The sequence below is a fragment of the Balaenoptera acutorostrata genome, chromosome 13 (genome assembly GCF_949987535.1).
Source record: "Balaenoptera acutorostrata chromosome 13, mBalAcu1.1, whole genome shotgun sequence".
Taxonomy (NCBI): domain Eukaryota; kingdom Metazoa; phylum Chordata; class Mammalia; order Artiodactyla; family Balaenopteridae; genus Balaenoptera; species Balaenoptera acutorostrata.
Window position 1 is genome coordinate 66,362,459 of NC_080076.1, and position 24,707 is coordinate 66,387,165.

The 24,707-nt window shown below is 50.6% G+C and overlaps 1 protein-coding gene across 5 annotated transcripts in view; it reads left to right on the top strand.

Moving 5' to 3' along the window:
• Nucleotides 1-24,707, top strand: part of MED15 (mediator complex subunit 15) — a 63,434-nt gene that overhangs the window by 19,476 nt on the left and 19,251 nt on the right. For 4 of the 5 annotated variants that reach the window (XM_057526372.1, XM_057526374.1, XM_057526375.1 and 1 more), the window contains 3 exons: nt 7,637-7,724; nt 22,823-22,874; nt 24,311-24,340. In XM_057526372.1, coding sequence (XP_057382355.1) covers nt 7,637-7,724; nt 22,823-22,874; nt 24,311-24,340 — 170 coding nt within the window. Of the gene's footprint in view, nt 1-7,636; nt 7,725-22,400; nt 22,567-22,822; nt 22,875-24,310; nt 24,341-24,707 lie in introns of those variants that run through there. The other variant, XM_057526376.1, reaches the window with a different exon arrangement.

Sequence of the window (24,707 nt, forward strand, 5' to 3'; positions counted from 1 at the left end):
ATTCTGTTCCGTGGCAGTGAATTCCAGGTCACTTGTCTGTTCTTCTGCCTCAGTTATTCTGCTATTGATTCCTTCTAGTGTATTTTTCATTTCAGTTATTGTATTGTTCATCTCTGTTTGTTCTTTAATTCTTCTAGGTGTTCTTTAATTCTTCTAGGTCTTTGTTAAACATTTCTTGTATCTTCTTGATCTTTGCCTCCATTCTTTTTCCGAGGTCCTGGACCATCTTCACTATCATTATTCTGAATTCTTTTTCTGGAAGGTTGCCTATCTCCACTTCATTTAGTTGTTTTTCTGGGGTTTTATCTTGTTCCTTCATCTGGTACATAGTCCTCTGCCTTTTCATCTTGTCTATCTTTCTGTGAATGTGGTTTTTGTTCCATAGGCTGCAGGATTGTAGTTCTTCTTGCTTCTGCTGTCTGCCCTCTGGTGGATGAGGCTATCTAAGAGGCTTGTGCAAGTTTCCTGATGGGAGAGACTGGTGGTGGTTAGAGTTGGGTGTTGCTCTGGTGGGCAGAGCTCAGTAAAACTTTAATCCGCTTGTCTGCTGATGGGTGGGGCTGGTTTCCCTCCCTGTTGGTTGTTTGGCCTGAGGCGACCCAACACTGGAGCCTACTCAGCTCTCTGGTGGGACCAATGGCGGTCTCTGGGAGGGCTCACGCCAAGGAGCACTTCCCAGAACTTCTGCTGCCAGTGTCCTTGTCCTCATGGTGAGCCACAGCCACCCCCCGCCTCTGCAGGAGACCCTCCAACACTAGCAGGTAGGTCTGGTTCAGTCTCCTATGGGGTCACTGCTCCTTCCCCTGGGTCCTGATGCACACACTACTTTGTGAGTGCCCTCCAAGAGTAGAGTTTCTGTTTCCCCCAGTCCTGTTGAAGTCCTGCAATCAAATCCCGCTAGCCTTCAAAGTCTGATTCTCTAGGAATTCCTCCTCCTGTTGCTGGACCCCTAGGTTGGGAAGCCTGACGTGGGACTCGGAACCTTCACTCCAGTGGGTGGGCTTCTGTGATATAAGTGTTCTCCAGTTTGTGAGTTACCCACCCAGCAGTTATGGGATTTGATTTTATTGTGATTGCGCCCCTACTGCCGTCTCACTGTGGCTTCTCCTTTGTCTTTGGTTGTGTGGTATCTTTTTTGGTGAGTTGCAGTGTCTTCCTGTCGATGATCATTCAGCAGTTAGTTGTGATTCTGGTGTTCTGACAAGAGGGAGTGAGCACAAGTCCTTCTACTCCGCCATCATGAACCAATCTCTGACCCTCTTTTTATTTTATCTTATATCTCCTGTTTTCCATCTCTTTTATCTCCTGTTTTCCATCTCTTTGTCTTCTAGCTCTGCTGTGTGGGAGATTTCTTCAATTTTATCTCTGACCCTTTGCTGCTAACATCTAATAGGCTTTTATTTGTAAGAACTTTTTTTTTTCTGTAATCTGACTTTTCTGGTTTTATAGCATCTTGTTCTTGTTAAATGGATGCTTTGTCTTATCTACTTGGATACTAAGATAGTTTCTGTTTTCTTCTTCCTGCTGAGTTTCTCGCAGGGTCTTTATCTGCCATGTTAGGTGTCTGGGAGCCCTTGGTTGGCTGCTCAGTCTCATATCGGAGCACTGTGAAGGCAACTGGAAATTAGACCCGCAGGTTCAGTCCCCCTTTCCAACCTGGAGGTTCATATCTCGTTTAATTTTATTTTTAAAATGAAATTATTGCAAGGAACGTATTTGGATTATGACTTAAGCTAGTACCTCACCCATCATGTGGTTCTGTTCTTCTGCAGATGGATTTCCTCTTTTCAGAGAGCCAGACCTTACATTGGAACCTGTATTTTTTTTAAATTAATTTATTTGTTTTTGGCTGTGTTAAGTCTTCATTGCTGCGCGCGGGCTTTCTCTAGTTGTGGCGAGTGGGGACTACTCTTCGTTGTAGTTCGTGGGCTTCTCATTGTGGTGGCTTCTCTTGTTGCGGAGTACGGGCTCTAGGCGCGCGGGCTTCAGTAGTTGTGGCACGTGGGCTCAGTAGTTGTGGCTCGCAGGCTCTAGAGCGCAGGCTCAGTAGTTGTGGCGCATGGGCTTCATTGCTCCGCGGCATGTGGGACCTTCCTGGACCAGGGCCCGAACCCACGTCCCCTGCATTGGCAGGCGGATTCTTAACCACTGCGCCACCAGGGAAGTCCTGGAACCTGTATTTTTTTATTCTGACTGATCCTTTATCATCCTCCTCTCCAAACAAATTCCCGAGTTTTAAAAAATTTGGTGCCTCAGAGAGTATAATATTTTGGGAGACAAACCAAAGGAAATATAGGTCCTTTCTCATTTGAAAATATGAAACCCATAGATGTAGTGAGAATTTGTCAAAGTTGTGTTTCCCTCTCAGGGCCAGTGTGGTGATTTGTTTTCCTCTGGTCTGTCTTCACCTCCTGTCTTGTCTGGAGGCAGGCTCCCAGAATTCCTTGGCACTGGGCAGGCACAGAAGCTTTGGGCTGGCCACATCTGTGGGATGCATGGGCCCAACTGGCATTTAGGGAGGGTGGGACAGTTCTCTCTTGTGCTGACCTGAGCTGTGCTTTACCAAACAAACATAATCTGGGGCTGTGCCACAAGTGTGGGGAGCTCATCCCCAGACACACAGGCCTTGGCTGAGAGTGGGATGGGGGCTGCCCTCAGCACCCCTCCTCAGACGTCAGGGCAGGGCTTGAGCTGCTGAGGTTCAGATACCTTTTTCTTATCTCTCTGGTTGGTGGCTGATAAAAATGTGGGAGGAATCTGTTTTCCATTTGGTAAACTCTTTTCCGCTTTTTGGCGTTTACTTTGGGTGATGTGCTTAGGAAAGCCTTCCTCCTCCTGATGTTGGGTATGTAACTGCCCTCTTGTTGTCTTCCGGTACTTTTGTGGTTTGGGATCTTACACTGGGTGAAGGGTTGCACACACCAGCTGCAGCCTCCTGTCCCAGTTTGGTGAACAGACTGCACACACAGGCGGTACTTCACCAGGAAGCTTCTCCTCGAGGGTGGGGCAGGGCTGACAAAAACTTCCATCCATGAGAGGCCAGTTGGTTGATGGGTGTCATGGTTCTCAAATCAGGGGAAGATTCCTCTGGGCAGAATGAAAGTCTTTGGGTGGGTGGAGGGCATCCCGTCCACCTGAGGCCAGGAGTTTAGACACCGGTCCAGAGCCAAGAAGCTTGGGATCCTGGGAACTCAGCCTCCGTTGGACCTGGGGAGGCAGCATTGAGGAGGGTGGGGTCAGGAGAGAAGGGAACATGGGTGGGAGAGTCAGGCGAGACTGTTCTCTGACTGATTTCCTTAACACCCTGGTGCTTCCCGTGCCAGTGTGCCTGATGATGTTACTGCTGTAATCCTCAGGACCACCCCATGAGGTGGCACTGTCACCGTCCTCCTTCTGTAGGAGAAGACACACAGGCACCTCAAGGTGGCGCCTCCCTTGGGGATCACTGGCGGGGGCGGGGTGGTGGGCAGCGAGGGCAGACGGGAGCCTGAGCGCATGTTGAGCTTACATACAGGTGCACCTGCCCAGGGACACACAGTGGGCTGGGTGTTTGCCTTTCCTCTGTAGATTCCAATGTCGGGGATGAGGACTGGACTCCAGTCGACAAATTGAGTTTCCCACTTTGGAGACAGGGCGGAGGTGAGGAGGAGCAGGTGTGCTGAGGCTGGACCTTCTGAGCATCCTTTATAGAGAGGATGTGCCTGGGGGTGGAGTGCCTCCAGGACCCAGAGCTGGCCAGTGGCCAGGGTGGAACTTGATCCCCGGTCTATGTGTTCTGTACAAGTGATTGGAGCCCAGGCCTTCCCTTCTCTGCTTTCTGCCAGGTCCGTCTGCCCAGCACAGGCCTTTCCCCAAGCCCCCTGGCCTCTACCACTGGGACGTGCCTGTGCCAGGCTTGGTGTCCCCCGAGCCTGCCACAGCAGTTCTGGGTTCTGCATGTCGTGTCCGTCAAAGTACATGGTGTCGCCACCCCTCATGTTACAAAAAATTGACACGGATGACCTCCTGCAGCACGCAGAGGTGGATGCCACGGTCTGTCCTCCAGGTGTTCGTGGGACAGACAGGAAGCCAGCGATTTCCACAGGAGGTGCCATGGGTGTGGTCAGAGTGACCACAGGGTTTCCGTGAGGCAGAGATTAGGGGTGCTGTGTAAGTACAAGGTTGGAGGGCCCAGCGGGCAGGGCTAGGGAGAGAGCCGCCCTGGGAGAACGAGCAGAGTGGGTGAGGGAGGGGAGGGGGCTCCTCGCTGGACGGGCTGCCTCCCTTGCTGCTGAAGAGGGAGGCCCTTGAGGCGGGCGGGACACGGACTTGGACAGAGGCTTGGGGAGCTGGCAGAGGGGGTGGGGATGGGAGTGGGGCCTGGAGACAGAGGCCACCACAGGGATGGCCACAGGTGCGGTGTGACATGCGGTGAGGATTGAACTGCAGGGAATGGCGTTCAAAATCGGGAAGCGAAGAGGAGGCTCCCGGGCATCCCGTCTGGACCATTGCGGGGCACAGAGCTCAGGCTGCTGGGTGTTTTCTTTGTGTGTCACTGCAGGTGGGGTCTGGGCTCCAGGTGCGGGACTCACGGGGCCTGGGTGGTGGGTCAGGTCTGGACCAGAGACCAGTGGAGCTCTGCCTGGCAGACGGGTGGCTGTGGAGCAGGGGCAGCCCCCCCAACCCTCTCCCACCCCCAGGTGCCTTGTGGAGCCTGGGTCTCAGTGGGGGCTGCATGCTCTCAGCCCCCAATCATCTTGTCAGGGCTGGTCCGCCCAGGCCGTGGCCTGCAGACAGCCCTTCTGTCTCTCATGGTACTGATGCCTCCCTGACGGCCGCCAAGGTACTGGACCTGTGGCCGGGGTCTCGCCTGTGGGGCAGACCACGTGCTCACGTTCCTCCCTCCGGGGCTCTGAGGCTGTCCCTCTGCCCCTGTTGTGCTAGTTTGACTGCGTTTATTGACAGTCGCCAGCAGGGGCCTGTTATCTGGGGGCGGAGGCCCAGGAGCCCTGGGTCCTGAGTGCGAAGGAGGGAGCCGAGGGAGCCGAGGGAGCCGGCTCCTGTGCAGGCGCGTGAGATGCAGTACGTCGTGGTCAGAGCCCGGATGGTGGACGGCGCCTCTGACAAAATGCTGAGGTGGCCGAAAATGACAAGACAGGCCCTTTCCTTGGGGGAAAGCGGAGGATTAGAACAGCAGAACTGCCTGCTTCCTTTTTTGTCTCATCTTCTATTTTATGGAGTATCATCTGCAGGCTGGAAACAGGAGCAAGAACGTTTTTTGTTTTTTGGTTTTTTTTTAATTTTTGGCCGTGCCGCACGGTATGTGGGATCTTAGTTCCCTGACGGGGGATCAAACCTGTGCCCCCTGCAGTGGAAGCACAGAATCTTAACCACTGGACTGCCAGGGAAGTCCCAAGAGCAAGAACATTTTTAACAGTATGGTTTGCAGAACTGAGAACAGTGTTCAGGATGCCTGTCAGTTCTCCTGTTCGGGCGGTGCTGCGGGCGCAGTGGGGATGTGGCTGGTGCTCCTGGCAGAGCCTTCCCCCCGCCCCTGCCGTGAGACCCCTTCCCTGAGCACGATGAGCACAAGCACGCTGAGACCACCAGGCAGAGCTGGGTGGTTACCCAGGCCCTGCTGCCTGCTGCTTGTGTTCCATTCTTGCTTGTCCACAGACACCTGTTTCTGGCCTCCTGTGTAGTTGATGCTCTTCGGGCTCTGAGTCACTAACGGCCGGTGCCCGTGCGTCCCCATCGTCTGTGGTGTTGCCCTGACCACGACAGGCCAGGGCTCCTGCTCCAGCAGATCCGGTGTCTTCGGGCCTGGAGAGGTCCCTCCACCACGAAGCCCAGGTCTGCCTTGTCTTTGCGGACGTGCCAGGGTCTCTGCTGCGGGCAAGATGCAGTGTCTGCGGGGGGCCTGCAAGCCTGCCCCCTTCAGAGTTGTTGCCAGCAGCTCGGAGGACCACTTGTCACCAGCTAGGCGCCTGGCCAAGCCCCCAGGTCTGCTGCTCGTGGCGCAGGGCCCTCTGCGCCCTCTTGGCCTCTCTGCGCTTCACCTGGCTCCTGGGGCCTCCTCCCAACCAGCCGCCAGCCGTCACGGCCCCCTCACGTGTCCACCGCTGTCCTCAGGGTTGCCCCAGTGGTCCACGGCTCTGTGGCCCTCAGCTTCGGGCAAGCCTCTGTGTCAGGGTTAGCCTCACACGGCTGTTGGAGGATGGATGGGGGCGCTGGGGAGACCCCCCCTTGAAGACAGGTCTGCTCAGTCACTTGTCGGAGATGCTCTAGGACTCAGAACCCACGTCCGCGCGTGGGGCGCCTGCCCCGCTGGCCTCAGCCCCTGCGTGCCGGGTCCCCCTGCCCTGTCAGGGTCTCGCCTTGTTCTCCTGCATCCTTCCTTTTGCCTCTCTTTGATCCTGGTCACACGTCCCCTCGTGCGAGCGTCTGCTCCACTCTGGATGCTTCTCCAGCGGGAACCTGTTGCTGCCTCCTGGCCCTGGTGCAGGCTCAGGGAAGCAGGCGGGAGGTGGGGGCTCTGGCCTCACGTGCGGAATCTGGCAGTGGGGTGGCTCAGCAGCATTTTATCTTTCTTTATACGTTAGTACAGATTTGTCCATCTCTTAGCATTTAGCCTCTTGTCTGGGGTTTCTCTCGGGATCACAAATGTGGTCCTGCAGCCCATGTGCATGCTCTTTCAGTACCCGGGGTGTGTGTGTGTTTGGAGCCATCAGAAAGCCTTCCAGCACCAGCTGGACTAGACTTGTTGGATTCCCTGGGGGGAGGGGCATCTTTATCAGTGAGCCCAGCGCTGGGAAGACAGGCCGGGAGACCCATCCTGTGGAGAAGAAGGCGAGCTGTGAGCAGAGGGTCCAGGCCTGGGGGGACCCGAGCCTGACGGGCTCCTTCCTTTCTAACAAATGCTCACCTATCCTTACCTTCGTCCGGGGGTTGGGGGGGGGGAATGTGTGCTACCACCCAGAGGAGCTCGGGCTTAGCCATGTGCAGCAGAGCATCATGTGATGAAAACCTGGGCTCACATTCCGTCTCTTGCCATGCATGTGTTGGCATTTGTGTGGTCTGTCTCCTGCCCCCAACTGGAAGTTGTTGAGGTCGGGCTCATCTCCTTGGTCCCACTGGGAAGACCTGCATGTCCAACACAGGGACCTTTGCCTTGGGAGGGACTGAGAGGTGACTGGCATGGCCCCTCTGTTCCACCAGAGGAGGCTTCCAGAGTAAGGGTCCCACTGCTCTTTTCTTTTCTTTTTTTTTTTTTTTTGGTCCTACTGCTCTTGATGCCAGAGTTGGGTGGGGGCTCAGGTCACGCAGAGGGCAGGAAATGGAGGCCGGCTGGCCGCCCTGTTGTTTAATGTGCTGGTTGTGAGCAGCCTCTGGGCCTGGCCCCTCTGCCCGCTCAAGCTGGGTGGCTGCTTTGTTTCATGGTGACCGCCTTTCCTGTTCCTTCCTTCTCGTGGCGCTGCCCGCCTTCTCCTTTACTCAGCTGCCTTTCATCGCTGTGCTGAGAGCCCCTCCCTTTGTGCTTCTCCTGGGCCTCAACCAGGCTGGTGGGCCAGGCCACACCTGTGGGCCCCGGGCAGCTGCTGTGTGGGCCTGCTGGCCAGGGAGCCTGTGTCAACATCTCTCCTCCTTTGTGTTCCAGAGAGGATGCCATGAGGAAGGCTGGCGTGGCCCACAGTAAATCCAGCAAAGACATGGAGAGCCACGTGTTTCTGAAGGCCAAGACCCGGGTAAGGCCCTGGGGGGTGGCCCCCTGTGGGGACGCTGCTGGAGGGCAGGATGCCAGGCCATGGGGATGGGGTGGCTGCTCACTGTTGGGTGGCACTCTGTGGGAAGATCCTGTGTCTGTGGTACAGGTGCAGGAGGGGATTGGGTGGGCATCCAGGATGCAGGCGCAGCCTCCGACCCCAGACCTTGCTGTTGGCACCCCCATTCATGGTCAGCTCCCGTGAATCCTGTAGGGCGCTCCCTCGGGCCCTGGTGGTCCCTGTGGACAGTGCTCTGAGTAAGAACCGCTCTGTCCTCAGGCTCAGCCCTCCTGGGGGTCAGGGCCCTGACAGGTGGGCCTGGAAGTGTTCCTGTCCCCTTTTGTTAAATGATGCAGGTGATGCTCGTGGAGGGTGAGGCCTTGGTGAGGACGAGGCTTAGGAACGTCACAGGTGGAGTGGTTGGGGTGCGTTTCCTGTGTGAGCTCTCGCGTGAACTGGGCATCGCCACGGGCTTCACGTGACCACCTCCTGTCATCTGTGCGCTCGCCTTGGGGTAGAGCTGCTTGTAGAAATGAAACAGAACAGGCACAAAGAAGCAAGCGGCTTGTCTGGGTTACCTGGCTCTTGCAGGGCGGGCTGTGTCTGCTGCACCAGTTCTGCCGAACACCTGGTGCCCGAGCGTGGTGCTGGAGCTCTAAGACCTACTGTGTGTCAAGAATCAAAAACAGGGACTTCCCTGGTGACGCAGTGGTTAAGAATCTGCCTGCAAATGCAGGGGACACGGGTTCGAGCCCTGGTCCGGGAAGATCCCACATGCCGTGGAGCAACTAAGCCTGTGCGCCACAGCTACTGAGCTTGCGCTCTAGAGCCTGAGCACCGCAACTACTGAGCCTGTGTGCTGCAACTGCTGAAGTCCGTGCACCTAGAGCCCGTGCTCTGCAACAAGATAAGCCACCACAATGAGAAGCCCACGCATTGCAACGAAGAGTAGCCCCCACTCACCGCAACTAGAGAAAGCCCGCACGCAGCAACGAAAACCCAGCGCAGCCAAAAAAAATACATAAATAGATAATTTTTTTTTAAAAAAAGAAGAGGAAAAAAAAGAATCAAAAGCAGATACTATTTATGGTTGGATCCGGGTTTAGGTAAACCAACTGTCAAGATGTACAGAGGTCCGTTGGGGAAACTTAGCCTGGTCTGAGTGTTTAGATGAGGTAAACATTTTCTGAAATGGAAAGGTAGAGATGACTGGCCGGAGAGCACAGCTTCCAAAACAGAAACCGTGTGTACAGCCTGGGCTTGGAGGTCAGAGCACACCAGCATGTGTTTGTTAGCACAAGTAGGTGGAGGACGAGCAGCAGAAGCCTGCGCACTGAGGTGGGCGGGCTCGTGCTGTGGACATAGAAAATGGTAAGCGTTATATTCTTTTTTTATAACAACTTTATCGAGCTCTAATTCATACACTGTACAATTCACCCATTTAAAGTGTACAGTTCAGTGGTCTAGTGGTCTTTTAGGATCTTCACAGAGTTGTGCAACCATCACCACAATCCATTTTAGAGCATTTTCTTTTTTCTTCTTTTTTTTTTTTTTTTTTTTTTTTTTTTGGCCACACCTTGCAGCTTATGGGATCTCAGTTCCCCGACCAGGGATTGAACGTGGGCCATGACAGTGAAAGCACAGAATCCTAACCACTTAGGCCCCCAGGGTACTCCCTAGAGCATTTTCTAAAGAATCTCTATACCCGTTAGCCAGCACTCCCCATTTTCCCTCAACCCTCAGTCCTAAGCAACCACTTATCTGCTTTCTGTTGCTATAGATTTGCTTATTTTGTACTTTTCATATAAATGCAGTCATAAAATATATGTTTCTGTGACTGGCTTCTTTCACTTAGCATAATATTTTTAATGTTCACCCATGAACCATGTTGTAGCATGTACTTTATTCCTTTTTATTGCCAAATAATATTCCATTGTATGGATGTACCATATTTTATTTATCCATCACCAGTTTATGGACATCTGGAGTGTTTCCACTTTTTGTCTATTATAATAATGCTGCTATGAACATTTGTGTGCAAACTTTCCTGGGGACATATGTTTCCATTTCTCTTTCCTGTATACCTAGGAAAGGAACTGCTGAATCAGATGGTAACTCTGTATTTAACCTTTTGAGGAATTGCCAGACTGTTTTCAAAGCAGCTGCACCATTTTACATTCCCACTAGGAGTGTATGAGGTTCCAGTTTCTCCATTCCTCATCAATACTTGTTACTGTTTTTTTTTTTTATTATAGCCATCATAATGAGTGTGAAGTGGTATCTAATTGTGGTTTTAATTTGCATTCCCAGATGACTTACTGTGGTTATTGGTCATTTGTATATTTTCTTTGGAGAAATGTTTATTCAGATCCTTTGCCCATTTTAAAATTGAGTTGTTGGTCTTTTTATTGCTAGATTGTAAGAACTTGTTATAAATTTTGGATACAAGTCTCTTATTAGATACATAATTTGCAGATATTTGGGAGATAAGAACCTTGGTGAGGGCTTATTGAATTATTTAAACTTTCGAAATACACAACTTGTTGGTCCAGTATTATTTGTTGTCTATTGCTTTATAAGGAACTACCCCAAAATGTAGTGGCCTAGAGCAATGAGTTGGTACCTGTCCTGATTCTGTGGGTCAGGACTGGGGTGATTGGAACTGCCTGGCTGGCCATTCTTCTGGTCTCACTGGTGACCTCGGCGCAGCCACATTCAGCTGGCAGCCACCTGGTGTCTCCAGCAGCATAGCCCGGGCTTCGTTACGGCACAGCGGCTGGCTTTCAAGGCAGGGGGCGTGGAAGCTGTCAGTCCCCTGAAGTCCTAGAACATCGCTGGGTCACAGCAAGTCCTAAGGCCAGTGTGGAGTCTGGGGAGGGAGTCGCCTCCACCTTCTCTGTGCGCTGCGGCCTGTGCATGCAGGGAGGCCAGCGGTTGTTGGCTGCCATCTTGGAGACTGGCCACCACAGAGACCCTCCCAGCAGCTGAAGAATAAGCCTTCCATTCCGAGGGGGCGACTGGCAGCACAACAGCCCCTGTCACTGTCCTCGTCTCTCCTTACTGCAGCCCACACCACACCTTAGCAATTTCAGTTGCATTTCCTTTGGTCAGGCTGGTTCTAAGTCCCTAACTTCAAGAGGAGGCCCTGACTATTTGGAAGAGAGGTATTTATAGAGAGGTCTGGGAAGTTTCCTGTGTCATTTTTAGAGACAGACTTTCTGCTTGGACACTGCTGTCCGATGTCCAGCTTATTAGTCCTGCTCAAGCCCCACATGGAGCCTTGGGCCCCGTCGTGCGGCGAGACCTTTCCTCCAGGGTGGGGCTCCAGAGGGACTCTCCAGTCAGGTGGCAGCCGGGCACACTTGTTACCTACCCCTCCCACCTGAGACCCCATTAGAATGACTGTGAAAGAATGTAAAAGGTGGGACCCAGAGCAAAGAAAAGGATATGGAAGAGTGATTTCTCTGTGTTTTTAGACTCCAGGAGGGGCCGGGAGGCAGAGGAGGTCATGGAGAAGGGGCTAACCTTCTCTTGGAATCCTGGCAAGCAGGTGGGTCCAGAGGTGTCCACCCTGAAGGAAACCGGTCACCCATGGGCACCTCAGGCTGCCTGGTATACAGCCCGGGCAAGGAAGACCTTGAGCACTCTTGTCTAAAAGACCACCAGATCCAAATTGCCTGGTTGGTGCATGCTTCCAGTGTGGTGTTAGCACCCAGAGTTAAAGCTCTTCCCATTCTGTCAGGGGCTGGCCCTGGGTCTAACGGCCAGGCCCCATTGCTCCCTCTAAAGTGATGTGATGTCCCCTTGCAAGGCCCGTGAAGCAGGTACATTGCTGCTCTCCCCAGGTTGCAGACGAGGAGGCTCAGGCACACAGATGCCAGGTAACTTGCCCAGGAGGTCACACACCCTGGGGGTCTGGGGTCAGAGCCTACCCTCTTTTCTACTTGTGTTACTTCCCCCCATCTAGCAAAGCAAAAGACACCCAAACACCCACTTTAATTCTTTTTTTTTTTTTTTATTTAAAGACAATCAGATGTTTTTATTTATTTATTTATTTATTTATTTATGGCTGTGTTGGGTGTTCGCCTCTGTGCGAGGGCTCTCTCCAGTTGGGGCAAGCAGGGGCCACCCTTCATCGCGGTGCGTGGGCCTCCCACTATCGTGGCCTCCCCTGCCGTGGAGCACAGGCTCCAGACGCGCAGGCTCAGTAATTGTGGCTCACGGGCCCAGCTGCTCCGCGGCACGTGGGATCCCCCCAGACCAGGGCCCGAACCCCCGTCCCCTGCATTGGCAGGCAGACTCTCAACCACTGCGCCACCAGGGAAGCCCCCCCACTTTAATTCTTAACGTCTGAATTCCTGCAGGTGGGACTGCTCTCTGCCTAGGCAGAAACCACTTTCCCTGGGAGTGGTGGGTGGTATAATAATAGCAGCTCTAAGTACTCTGCAGATTCAGGAAGGTTTGGCATCTGCTGGATGAGAGCACAGCCAGGGATCCCGGGACCTCTGCGTCGGCACCTGCAGCGGCAGTGCATAGAGGCTTATTACAGCTGGGTGCATTGCTGAACATGTGCTTATCGATTGGTTGTTTTTAAATTAAGCTTATATGTTAAACACACATCAACTGTTTTTTTTTTTAAAGGAATTCCTTTATTTTTATTTTTTATTTATTTAGTTATTTATTTTTAGCTGTGTTGGGTCTTCGTTTCTATGCGAGGGCTTTCTCCAGTTGTGGCAAGCGGGGGCCACTCTTCATCGCGGTGCACGGGCCTCTTACTATTGCGGCCTCTCTTGCTGCGGAGCACAAGCTCCAGACGCGCAGGCTCAGTAGTTGTGGCTCACGGGCCTAGTTGCTCCACGGCATGTGGGATCTTCCCAGACCAGGGCTCGAACCCGTGTCCCCTGCATTGGCAGGCAGATTCTCAACCACTGCGCCACCAGGGAAGCCCACATCAACTGTTTTGCACGTTGTTTAGTATTATGCAGAAGTAGTGCATGTCTCTGGTTTACAGCGGTAAACGCTGAGTCCCCACGGTGGGGGCCAAGGTGAAACCCAGAGACCAGGAGGCCGAGAGCATCAGAACTGGGAAGTGACCTGGAGGCTAATTAGAGGAGGGCTGAGGGACACAAGCAGCTGCTGGAATAAGAGAGCAAGGGCACAGCCTGGGGAGAGCGGGAAGAGGCCGTGCACATCTGATGAAGAAGACTCTCTCCTACCTTCAGCCCTTTTTACGAACCTCGAAAGCCCAGGGTTGGCCTTTTGACTGAAACCGAATACGTCTTCTGCTATCTCTGTTTAATCAGGGACAGCTATTGGAGGAGAAAAGCACAAGTGTATATAGTGAAAACGGCAAACCGCATGAAAAGACTAGCATTTTCTGAACAACTGCTGAGACCTGCTAGAAAGGCCTGGGTGTGGCCAGTTTTGACAGGTCCAGGGCTGTGCTCCTGCCCTCTGCCATTTGCGGGGTGACAGCCAGGCCTCCTCCTGCACTACCCGGCGTCGGCGTGCTTGCTCGGAGGCCTCCTCAGAAATTCTGCTTCTTTGGTTTTCATTCGCTCCGTTTTCACTTGCATGTACTGAGGAGCTGAGAGAGTACAGAGACTCCGTGTAGTCCTCGTGACTTTCTCCAGTTCAGCTGTGAAGAACACGAGGTGTGGGGCAAGTCAACGGTAGCATGGGGAGCTAGCTTGCTTTCTTTCGATCTTATTTTTTAATTTAAACTGGGTAAGGAACCCACTGTCATTTGTTTTATTATTTATTTTTTGTATGTTTAAAATATTTTATAATGTATAAGGGTAAAATTTTAAAATACGTGAATCACAACACAATACTTACCAAAGGTCCCATGTTGCTGAGAACACTGGCTCTGGAGCGCCTGCTCTGGGAATTGATACATTTTTCAAGTATGAGGAAAAGTTTCTAACAGACTTTGTAGAAACTGACAAAATGATACTAAGGAAACTCAAGGGACCCAGCATAGCCAGAACAATCTTGGAAAAGAACAAATGGTGCTGGGACATCTGCTGGATTACCACATGTATGATATTGAGGTGGGACCCCAGTCTCATACCATATACCAACATTAACTCAAAATGGATCAAAGACGTAAGAACTAAAGCTGTAAAACTTTTATTTTTTTATTAATTTATTTTTGGCTGCGTTGGGTCTTCGTTGCTGTGCACAGGCTTTCTCTAGTTGTGGTGAGCGGGGGCTACTCTTTGTTGGGGTGTGCGGGCTTCTCATTGCGGAGGCTTCTCGTTGCAGAGCACGGGCTCTAGGCGCGTGGGCTCAGTAGTTGTGGCTTGTGGGCTCTAGAGCTCAGGCTCAGTAGTTGTGGCGCACCAGCTTAGTTGCTCCACGGCATGTGGGATCTTCCCGCACCAGGGTTTGAAGCTGTGTCCCCTGCATTTGCAGGCGGATTCTTAACCACTGCGCTACCAGGGAAGTCCTAAAACTGTAAAATTTTTAGAAGAAAACATAGGCATGAATCTTTGTGACCTCAGACCTCAGGCAATGGTTTCTTACATGTGACACCAAAAGCACAGGTAACAAAAGAAAACATAGATTAATTTGACTTCATCGAAATTAAACAGTATTGTGCATCAAAGGATACCATCAAGAGAGTGAAAAGACAACCTATGGGGCTTCCCTGGTGGCGCAGTGGTTAAGAATCCGCCTGCCAATGCAGGGGACATGGGTTCGAGCCCTGGTCCGGGAGGATCCCACATGCCGCGGAGCAGCTAAGCCTATGTGCCACAACAACTGAAGCCCGCACGTCTAGAGCCCATGCTCCGCAACAAGAGAGGCCACCGCAATGAGAAGCCCACACACCGCGATGAAGAGTGGCCCCTGCTCGCTGCAACTAGAGAAAGCCCACAAGCAGCAACGAAGACCCAATGCAGCCAAAAATAAATTAAAAAAAAAAAAAAAAAAAGACAACCTATGGAATGGGAGAAGATATTTGAAAATCAAATATCTGATGATATCTGATGAGGGACTGGTATCTGAGTATATAAAGAACTGCAACTCAACAACAACAACAAAAGAAACCAAACAACCTAATTCAAAAATGGGCAAATAACTTGAATAGACATTTCTCCAGAGAAGATATATTGGGTTGGCTAAAAAAGTTCGTTCGTTTTTTTTCCGTAAGATGGCTCTAGTAGCGCTTAGTTGTCTTTAACTTCATTCAAAACAATCTTGTTAGATTGTATTGTGACAGCTGTCATATCAGTGTGCATTTAAAAAGAACTTTACAAAATTGGAGAATTTTTGTGTAGCCATTTTAATATTGAAGATGGAAGAAAAACAACATTTTAAAAATTGTTTTATTATGCTTTATTACTTCAAGAAAGGTAAAAATGCAACTGAAATGCAAAAAAAGATTTGTGCAATGTATGGAGAAGGTGCTGTGACTGATCAAACGTGTCAAAAGTGGTTTGCGAAGTTTCATGCTGGAGATTTCCCGCTGGACGATGCTCCACGGTCGGGTAGACCAGTTGAAGTTGATAGCGATCAAACTGAGACATTAATTGAGAACAATCAATGTTATACCATGCAGGAGATAGCTGACATACTCAAAATATCCAAATCAAGCATTGAAAATCATTTGCATCAGCTTGGTTATGTTAATCGCTTTGATGTTTCGGTTCCACATAAGTTAAGCAAAAAAAACCTTCTTGACCATATTTCCACATGTGATTCTCTATTTAAATGTAGCGAAAACGTTTTGTTTTTAAAACAAATTGCGACGGGATGAAAAGTGGATACTGTACAATAATGTAGAATGGAAGAGATCAGTGGGGCAAGCGAAATGAACCACCACCAACCACACCAAAGGCCGGTCTTCATCCAAAGAAGGTGATGTTGTGTATATGGTGGGATTGGAAGGGAGTTCTCTATTATGAGCTACTTCTGGAAAACCAAACGATTAATTCCAACCAGTACTGCTCCCAATTAGACCAACTGAAAGCAGCATTCAATGAAAAGTGTCCGGAATTAGTCAACAGAAAACGCATAATCTTCCATCAGGATAACGCCAGACTGCATGTTTCTTTGATGACCAGGCTAAAACTGTTACACCTTGGCTGGGAAGTTCTGATTCATCCACCGTATTCACCAGACATTTGCACCTTTAGATTTACATTTATTTCAGTCTTTATAAAATTCTCTTAATGGAAAAAATTTCAATTCCCTGGAAGACTGTAAAAGACACCTAGAACAGTTCTTTGCTCAAAAAAATAAAAAGTTTTGAGGGACTTCCCTGGTGGTGCAGTGGTTAAGAATCCTGCCAATGCAGGGGACGTGGGTTCGATCTCTGGTCTGGGAAGATCCCACATGCCGCAGAGCAACTAAGCGCATGTGCCACAACTACTGAGCCTGCATGCCACAACTCCTGAGCCCACCTGCCGCAACTACTGAGGCCCATGCACCTTGAGCCTGTGCTCCGCAACAAGAGGAGCCACCGCAATGAGAAGCCCGCTCAACAAAGAGTAGCCCCTGCTTGCCGCAACTAGAGAAAGCCTGCGTGCAGCAACGAAGACCCAATGCAGCCAAAAAATTTTTTTAAAAAGTAAAAAGTTTTGAGAAGATGGAATTATGAAGTTGCCTGAAAAATGGCAGAAGGTAGCGGAACAAAGTGGTGAATACATTGTTCAATAAAGTTCTTGGTGAAAGTAAAAAATGTGTCTTTATTTTTACTTAAAAACCAAAGGAACTATTTTGGCCAACCCAGTACAAATGGCCAAGAAGCACATGAAAGGATGCTCAGTATCACTAGTCCTTAGGGAAAGGCGAATCCAAACCACAGTGAGATACACCGTCACACTCATGATGGCTATGATAAAAAAAGATGATAAGTATTGGTGAGAAATTGGCACCTCATATGTTGCTGGAAGGAATGTGTAGTGGAGCAGCCACTGTGGAAAACAGTGTGGTAATTCCTCAGAAATTAAACAGAGTTACAATATATGCACAGAACTTGTGCAGAAATACTCATAGCATCACTCATAATAGCCAGAAAGTGGAAACACCCAAATGTTTATCAGCTGATGAGTGGATAAAGAAAATGTGGTGTGTCTGTATAATGGACTGTTACCTGGCCGTATAATGGAATGAAGTACTGATACATGGTACAACACGGATGAACCTTGAAAACATCACGATAAGTGTAGTGAAATAGTCACAAGGGAGCATGTATTGTATGATGCATTTGTATAAAATGCCCAGAATAGGCCAATCTATAGAGGCAGTGTATTAGTTTCCTGTAGCTGCTGGACAAATTCCCACAGACTTGGAGGCTACAGTCTCCGGGCTCATGGCTTTGGCCTCTTGGCCCAAGGCTCTCCCCGGTGGTCATGTTTGCAGCCAGTAGTTTTACCAGCCTGTTTCCTGCCTGTTGACTTTGGGATTGGGAGTCTGACGCCCTTTTAAAATTTCATCCAGTCTCTCCCTTTTAGTCCAAACTGGCAGTGTTTCTGCTGGTATGACGCTCTAAACCGTGAATATGTGACATATTCATGCCATTAGACAGGAGGTTTCCCCACAGATGTTTCATCGCTGTAATTTCATCCCTATTCCTGGTGTCTGTGAGACGACTGAGATGATTCATCACATGCCTGATCTCTTTGGCACTAGCATAGTCTGTGCAACCACACCCTCAGCCTTCTCTCCAGAGCACACATTCCTACAGTGAATCTCCTAATTTTAGTGTTTCTTTGTAATCTGAATAGCCTGGGAATTTCCAAAACCAAGTCCAGGTTCCGTTATGCTTAACGGTTCTTCCCTCAGTTTCTTTCTTTCCTCTCAATTTCACTGTAAGCAGCAAGAAGAAAGCAGGCCAGGACTTCCCTCGTGGCGCAGTGGTTAAGAATCCGCCTGCCAAAGCAGGGGACATGGGTTCGAGCCCTGGTCCGGGAAGATCCCACATGCCGCGGAGCAGCTAAGCCCGTGCGCCACAACTACTAAGCCTGTGCTCTAGAGCCCGTGAGCCACAACTGCTGAGCCCGCGTGCCACAGCTACTGAAGCCCGCGCGCTCTAGGGCCCATGCTGTGCAACAAAGAGAAGCCACTGCAATGAGAAGCCTGCGCACTGCAACAAAGAGTAGCCCCCGCTCGCCACAACTAGAGAAAGCCCATGTGCAGCAACGAAGACCCAACGCAGCCATAAATAAATAAATAAATAAATAAATTTTTTAAAAAAAAGAGGAAAGCAGGCCAGACCTTCCACACTTTGTTTGGAAGTCTACTCAGCCAAATATCCAGGTTCATTGCTTACAAGGTCTGCCTTCCTCTCAACTAGGGTACGATTCAGCTAGACTTCCGGACACTGTATGACAGGGGTTCTCTGTGCTCTTGTTTCCAATCACATGTTCCTCTTTCCCCTGAGCCCTCACCAGAAACACTTTTAACATTCACCTTTTTCCCAGCATTCTGTTCTTGCTTGCATCTTGGCCCAGAATCAGCTGTTGCTCTAAGGAGCCCTGGTTCCTTTTCGAGGGTGAAATGGTACTTGGGGCTTGCAGTGTGGGCATGGGGCTGCTCACGGCTTCTGCGCTTTTTTGTGAACAGCTAAGGAGTCATATGTTTTTGAAACAACAACTTCAAATATCAATAATTTCACATTGATATTTCCAATTACAGGGTTTTACTTTTTATTTATTTATTTATTTATTATTTATTTATTTATTTTTGGCTGCGTTGGGTCTTCGTTGCTGCATGAGGGCTTTCTCTAGTTGTGGCGAGCGGGGGCTACTCTTCATTGCGGTGCGCGGGCTTCTCATTGCAGTGGCTTCTCTTGTTGCGGAGCCCGGGCTCTAGGCACGCAGGCTTCAGTAGTTGTGACACGCAGGCTCAGTAGTTGTGGCTCACGGGCTCTAGAGTGCAGGCTCAGTAGTTGTGGCGCACGGGCTTAGTTGCTCTGCAGCATGTGGGATCTTCCCGGACCAGGGCTCGAACCGGTGTCCCCTGCATTGGCAGGCGGATTCTTAACCACTGCGCCACCAGGGAAGTCCCCAGGGTTTTACTTTTATTTTAAATGTGTATCTGTTCTCTTTTGTGAGTATCTTGGCTTCTAATGTCATTGGCATAATTACTCTAAAATACTTTCAGAATAAACAGACCAATATTAGCACTAATATTAGTAGCAAATAACAAAATGTGGAATGAAGTTTAAGATATCTTTACAGCTCTGTGTGTACTTAAAATGTACCCCTTCCCCTAAGGACATATGGTTTTTTTGTTTTGTTTGCTTTTTGTTTTTTAAAATGATCAATCAGAGGAACTCTTTTCCCTATAATTCTGACACCAACTTGATATCAGCTTATATGTTTGGTTGATTTTGCATTTTTAGGAATTGTACTTTTTCTTTTCTTTTTTTTTTTTAAATTTTTGGCTACGTTGGGTTTTTGTTGCTGCACGCCGACTTTCTCTAGTTGTGGTGAGCAGGGGCTACTCTTCGTTGCGGCGTGCCGGCTTCTCATTGCAGTGACTTCTCATTGCGGAGCATGGGCTCTAGGCATGCAGACTTCAGTAGTTGCGGCTCGTGGGCTCTAGAGTACAGGCTCAGTAGTTGTGGCGCACGGGCTTAGTTGCTCCACGGCATGTGGGATCTTCCCAGACCAGGGCTCGAACCCGTGTCCCCTGCATTGGCAGGCGGATTCTTAACCACTCCACCACCAGGGAAGTCCCTGTACTTTTTTCTTTTGATTTGGCTTTGTCTTCAATTTGGTAAAAGATTATATACTTGCAATGTGAAAGATGTATAACAAGGTGGGAAGTTTCATTTCCGGGCCACTTCCTGATACCTCTGGGGATTTGATTGTTGATCTGCAACATTTCTTTTTGCAGATATAAAGCAAATATACATGTTCAGATTCCCCGAGTTTTATACAAAAGGTATAAACAGTGTAGCATCTAGTGTGTGGCCTGTGGCATCTTACCTGGAGCATGTGTGTCCTTCCTACTGCTCCCTCCACATCCGTGAGGGGATTCGTTCTCCACCTTTGCTGTCAGGCCCTCATGCAAGACTTGTACAGGTTCAACAAAGTGTATAAGCTGCAGGAAGCTTTTTTCCCACATTTCTGTCTTCTCACCTGCAAACCAGCCCGCTAGTAGTACCTGCCTCACTGGGCAGTTGGAAGAATTGAGTGTGTTAATTATCTGTAAAGCATTCAGAGCTGTGTCTGGCCCGGAGTCAGTGTGGCGTGTGAGCTGTCACTGCTGTGCTCTGGCTGTACCCAGCCTGGATGCTTGTATTTTGCTGTCAGGAGGGGGAGATGATAAAGATGGAGTGAAGATAAGGGAGGTACACACTCCTCGGCCCATTTCTGGAACTGTCCTGGAGCGGGGGTGCCTTGGAGCAGAAGAGGGGTCATAACCTCTCTGTCTGCATGGAGACTGGGAACTCTCACGCCCAGGGAAGCCAGTCTAGACATAGAGTAAGGCAGCCACCCTGGGGAGTCAGAGGCGGATCAGATAAGCAGGCCTGAAGCACTCTACCCTTGACGTGCTGGGTGATGTATTTACCCACAGGAGCGCCCCTTGGTGGTAGTGTGACTGACCACTCCCTGTGCCCGCTTCTCCTGTCAGGTGGTTGCTGCCCCACTCTGTCCCCTTCAGGCCTCCTCATGCTGGTCTGGTCCCCAGAGCCTGTGCTGCACCGGGCTGTGGGCAGCCTCAGTGGGTGCAGACCATGGGTGCCTTGTGCCCACCTGGCTCCGAGCACTCGGTCCTGGTTCCGTGCCAAGGGCTTTGGGGACATGCTGCTGAGCCCCATTTACTGTATCTTGTGTCAGAGTAAAATATCTGGTTGCTGGTTTTGTTTTGTTTTGTTTTGTTTATAACTGAAGTACAGTTGATTTACACTGTTGTGTTTTATCCTGTATGGCAAAGTGATTCAGTTATACATATGTATATTTTCTATTATGGTTTATCACAGGATATTGAATATAGTTCCCTGTGCTATACCTTGTTGTTTATCCATTCTATATATAATAGTTTGCATCTGCTAACCCCAAACTCCCGGTCCATCCCTCCCCTAGCACCCCCCACCCCCCACCCCCGGCAACCACAACTCTGTTCTCTATGTCCATGAGTCTGTTTCTGTTTCATAGATAAGTTCATTTATCATATTTTAGATTCCACATATAAGTAATACCATATGGTATTTGTCTGACTTACTTCGCTTAGTATAACAATCTCTGGGTCCATCCACGTTGCTGCAAATGGCATTATTTCATTCTTTTTTATGACTGAGTAATATTCCATTGTATATATATGTACTACATCCTCTTTATCCATTCATCTGTCAGTGGACATTTAGGTGCTTCCATGTCTTGGCTATTGTAAATAGTGCTGATATGAACATAGGGGTGCACATATCTTTTTGAATTAGAGTTTACTCCGGATATATGCCCAGGAGTGGGATTGCAGGATCATATGGTAATTCTATCTTTAGTTTTTTGAGGAACCTCCATACTGTTTGCCATAGTGGCTGCATCAGTTTACATTCTCACCAACAGTGTTGGAGGGTTCCCTTTTCTCCAAACTCTCCAGCATTTGTTGTTTGTGGACTTTTTAATGATTTGGTTGCTTTTTAAACCTGCTTCCTCTTGCTTCACCTTTTATGGAAGTAGAAGAAGCTCAACAAATTCTTTTAAGATTTCTCCGACCCAAAAGATGGCCAAGGCCTTACTGAGACGTCAGCTCTTGACCTGGCAAGCTCCCCGTCCTTGGCCACCTCATTTCAGAGCTTCCTTTAGCCCCCGCTTTCCTTGCGCCCCACTCACCACCCTGTTGTCCTTCGAGGACCAGCCTGGTCAGGTGATCTGCGGGATCCTTTTCCTCCCAGGAATTTGTGGGGAGCATTGGGAGGGGGAGTGTTGAACACATTTCCCATGTGTCCTGTCCTTCGGTGCCTGCCCCGTGGCCTCCCTGGGCCTTTCCCCCACGTTTTCCTCTGCTGATTCCCTGGCTGAGAAAACAGTGGTGGGTGAAGTTTGAGATCAATGAGGGTTGGTGGAGGTTAGAAAGTGTGCTTATGTTGTTAACATTCATCTGAGGCCCCCTTCGTGTGTTTCCCTTGGAGGTGTTCTCATGATGGCAGGTTCACTGTCTGTCCCAGGCTCACGGGCTGTCCCCTGCGGTGGGTCCTGGGCTGCGGGGGTCGTCTCCTCCGGCTGCTGTTGAGTGGACTCAGTGTCATGGTGACTTAGGTGGGGGTCAAGTGAGCAGGCGGGGGTCAAGTGAGCAGGCGGGGTGAAAGCTCTGCCCTTTCTGCCTGCCTTGCCAGAAAGATGGTCCAGCTTCTCTGAAATAAGATTTTAGTTACGAACATCCCTTCGTTGACCCCAAGACAAACTCACAGTAGTGGTTTCCCCGGAACCCCCGGAGTGAGTGTCCTTGGTTACAAAGAGGACAAATGGTGGAAGGCAGGCCCTGCTGGGAGGTTCCAGAAACGCAGCGAGAACCAAGAGGGCCCTGGGCAGTGGCCTTCACCTGCTTCCTTGAGCGGCGCTGTGCCCTCTCCCTGGGCTGTGCAGTGAATTCAGATCAGCGGGAGCTGCGGAAAGCACAGCCGGGGCGCCCAGCCAGATTTGCATGCAAATATGACGTCAGCAGTGGAAAAGCAACAGGCCGGTGTGAAAAGCGAAAGTACTTTGGTACAAATGGAGCAAAGACAAAAGCGGCCCTCCCGTGTCTACTTCTGAGATGCCCTGTGACCCTGGGCCGGCCCCTTTGCAGAAAGACGGGTGCCTGAGCCCCCTGTGGCCCTCGCCAGGGTTTACAGCAGGGCAGGGGAGCAGCGTCTCCTAGTGTCTTGGTACCTTCTTGGTTTTCTGTTTCTTTGTGCCTTTTGTTGTTCTGCGGTAGCCGAGCTCTGCCGGCCTTTCCCGGGGGGATGGATTCCAGAGGAGGTAGAGCCAAGCCGGACGAGGACAGACAGACAGGGACAGACAGACGGGGATGGCTGCCATCCCTGCCTTCAGGAGGAGCGCAGCAGGGCCAGGGTGGGAAGGGGCGTCACTCGGCCTCACTTCTGCGTCTGGGATTAAACTGCTTCCTGTTTTTACTTTTAGGATGAATACCTTTCTCTCGTGGCCAGGCTCATTATCCATTTTCGAGACATCCGTAAGTAAAACGTCACATCTCTGGGTGGTTGTGGTCGCCACGAGAGGCCGGCCAGTCTTGGCCCCAGTGCCTGAGGCAGGATGTCTGTGGACAGCGCCTGCTTTCCGGGAAGTTCTTCATGGCTTCACATTTGTTTCCCATCCTCCCAGAGCCTCAGCCTGAAACATGCTGATTGTGGCCTAATGGAGATGTTAGTGTCCAAGTGGTCTGGGCTGGACTGCTCTTTTTGCTTGTCTGCTTAATCTCGCTTTTGAAGGACTGCTGCTTTGATCTCTAGGCAGTTCCTGAATAAGCAGAGTCCACCCTGGAACAGACACTTCCTTCCCTGATCCCTGGTTTTTTTGACCCATGGAGGCTGGACCTAACTGTGTTCCCGTCAGGCTGGAAGCTTCTGGGGCCAGCTTTCTCCGCGCCACCCTGCACTCCCTGCCCTGGTGAGGGCCCAGCCCCACAGCATCCCAGTTCCTCTCCTCCCGGTCAGGGCCGCTCAGGGCCGCTCTGGGGGGTTACAGCCACGGCGCTTCCTGCCGGCCTGCAGTGGTGTGACCACAGGAGGCAGGTTCCTCCCACTCAGCCTGTCCATGGGGCGGCTGCTCCCTGTGGCTGTCGAGACAGCTGTGGCATCAGCGTCACTCATCTCAGAGGGAGACATTGGGGACCCCAGAGTCCTTGCAGGGCCATTGCTTCTTTCCACACTAACTTTTTACCAGACTGGCCAGCAAGATGAACCTCACTTGATTTCACTTTCTTTGCTGTGTTTGGGAAGGTCCCATGGTGTTTGGAACAAGAGGAGCCGCCACTAGAAGCCTGGGGCATGAGCAGCCCGGCCACGACCCCATCTGTACTGGCAAGGGCTCGGCCTTTCGGGCTCGCTGGCCCATTTGGGAGCTGGCCCTGGCGCGGCTAGTGCACACAGCCCTTTGGCGGGGGCATCCACAGCTGCCTCACCCCCGGCAGAGGGTGGAACTGTTGTGGCAGTTCCCCGCCTATCCTGGGGCTGGCTGGATCCGGCTTCTAACCAGCCTTGGACAGACTCAGTTTCCTCATCCAGAAAATGGGGATGCTGCCTCCCTCACCAGAGTGGGCTGAAAATGGAGGTGTTGTGGGCCCACCGTAGATCCCTGAAGCGCTCTTGTTTGTGGCTCGGGGCCTGTGCTAAGAGCCCCGGCCTGGGAAGGAAGGAACTAGAGGAGACCCAGCACCAGCCTCCACCTGGGGGCTGTTCTCCAGGGCCCAGGTTGACCGCAGGGTGGTTCTGCACTCTCTTGCTCCAGGCCTCCTTGTGTGTCAACGCTGCCGGGGGTGGGACACATACATGTATTCACACATGTCCTCTGGGCGAATGCCTTTAGCACTGACTTAGCGTGGAAATATATGGTTACATAAAAACTTTGTTTACTTTGATTTCTTCTTTTTTTTTTTTTCTTTATATATAGATAACAAGAAATCACAAGCTTCTGTCAGTGGTAAGAGTTTCTCCTTTTGGAATTAAGGTTTTTCCCAACCTTGGCTGCGGGGTAGCAGCAGTGGGATGGTGGGTGCTGCGTGTGCCTGGGGTTAAGCTGTTACTGGAGGAGGAAGTTCCCGGAGAGACGACCTCGGGTTCCTGAGAACTGCCAGCTCCCGGCCCACCAGGCACCCTCCTCCTGGTGACTGTGGAGTCGGACGATACCACCCCATCCCATTCCTCCCGCAAAAAAGATGATGAAAACTCACACGATTATTGAATATTATCTAAAATTTTGAGCTCTCTGGGAGAGAACTAGTATGGTATAATGCTATATTCAGTATAATAATCTGTAGTAGTATTTAGAGAATAACTATGAATTCACT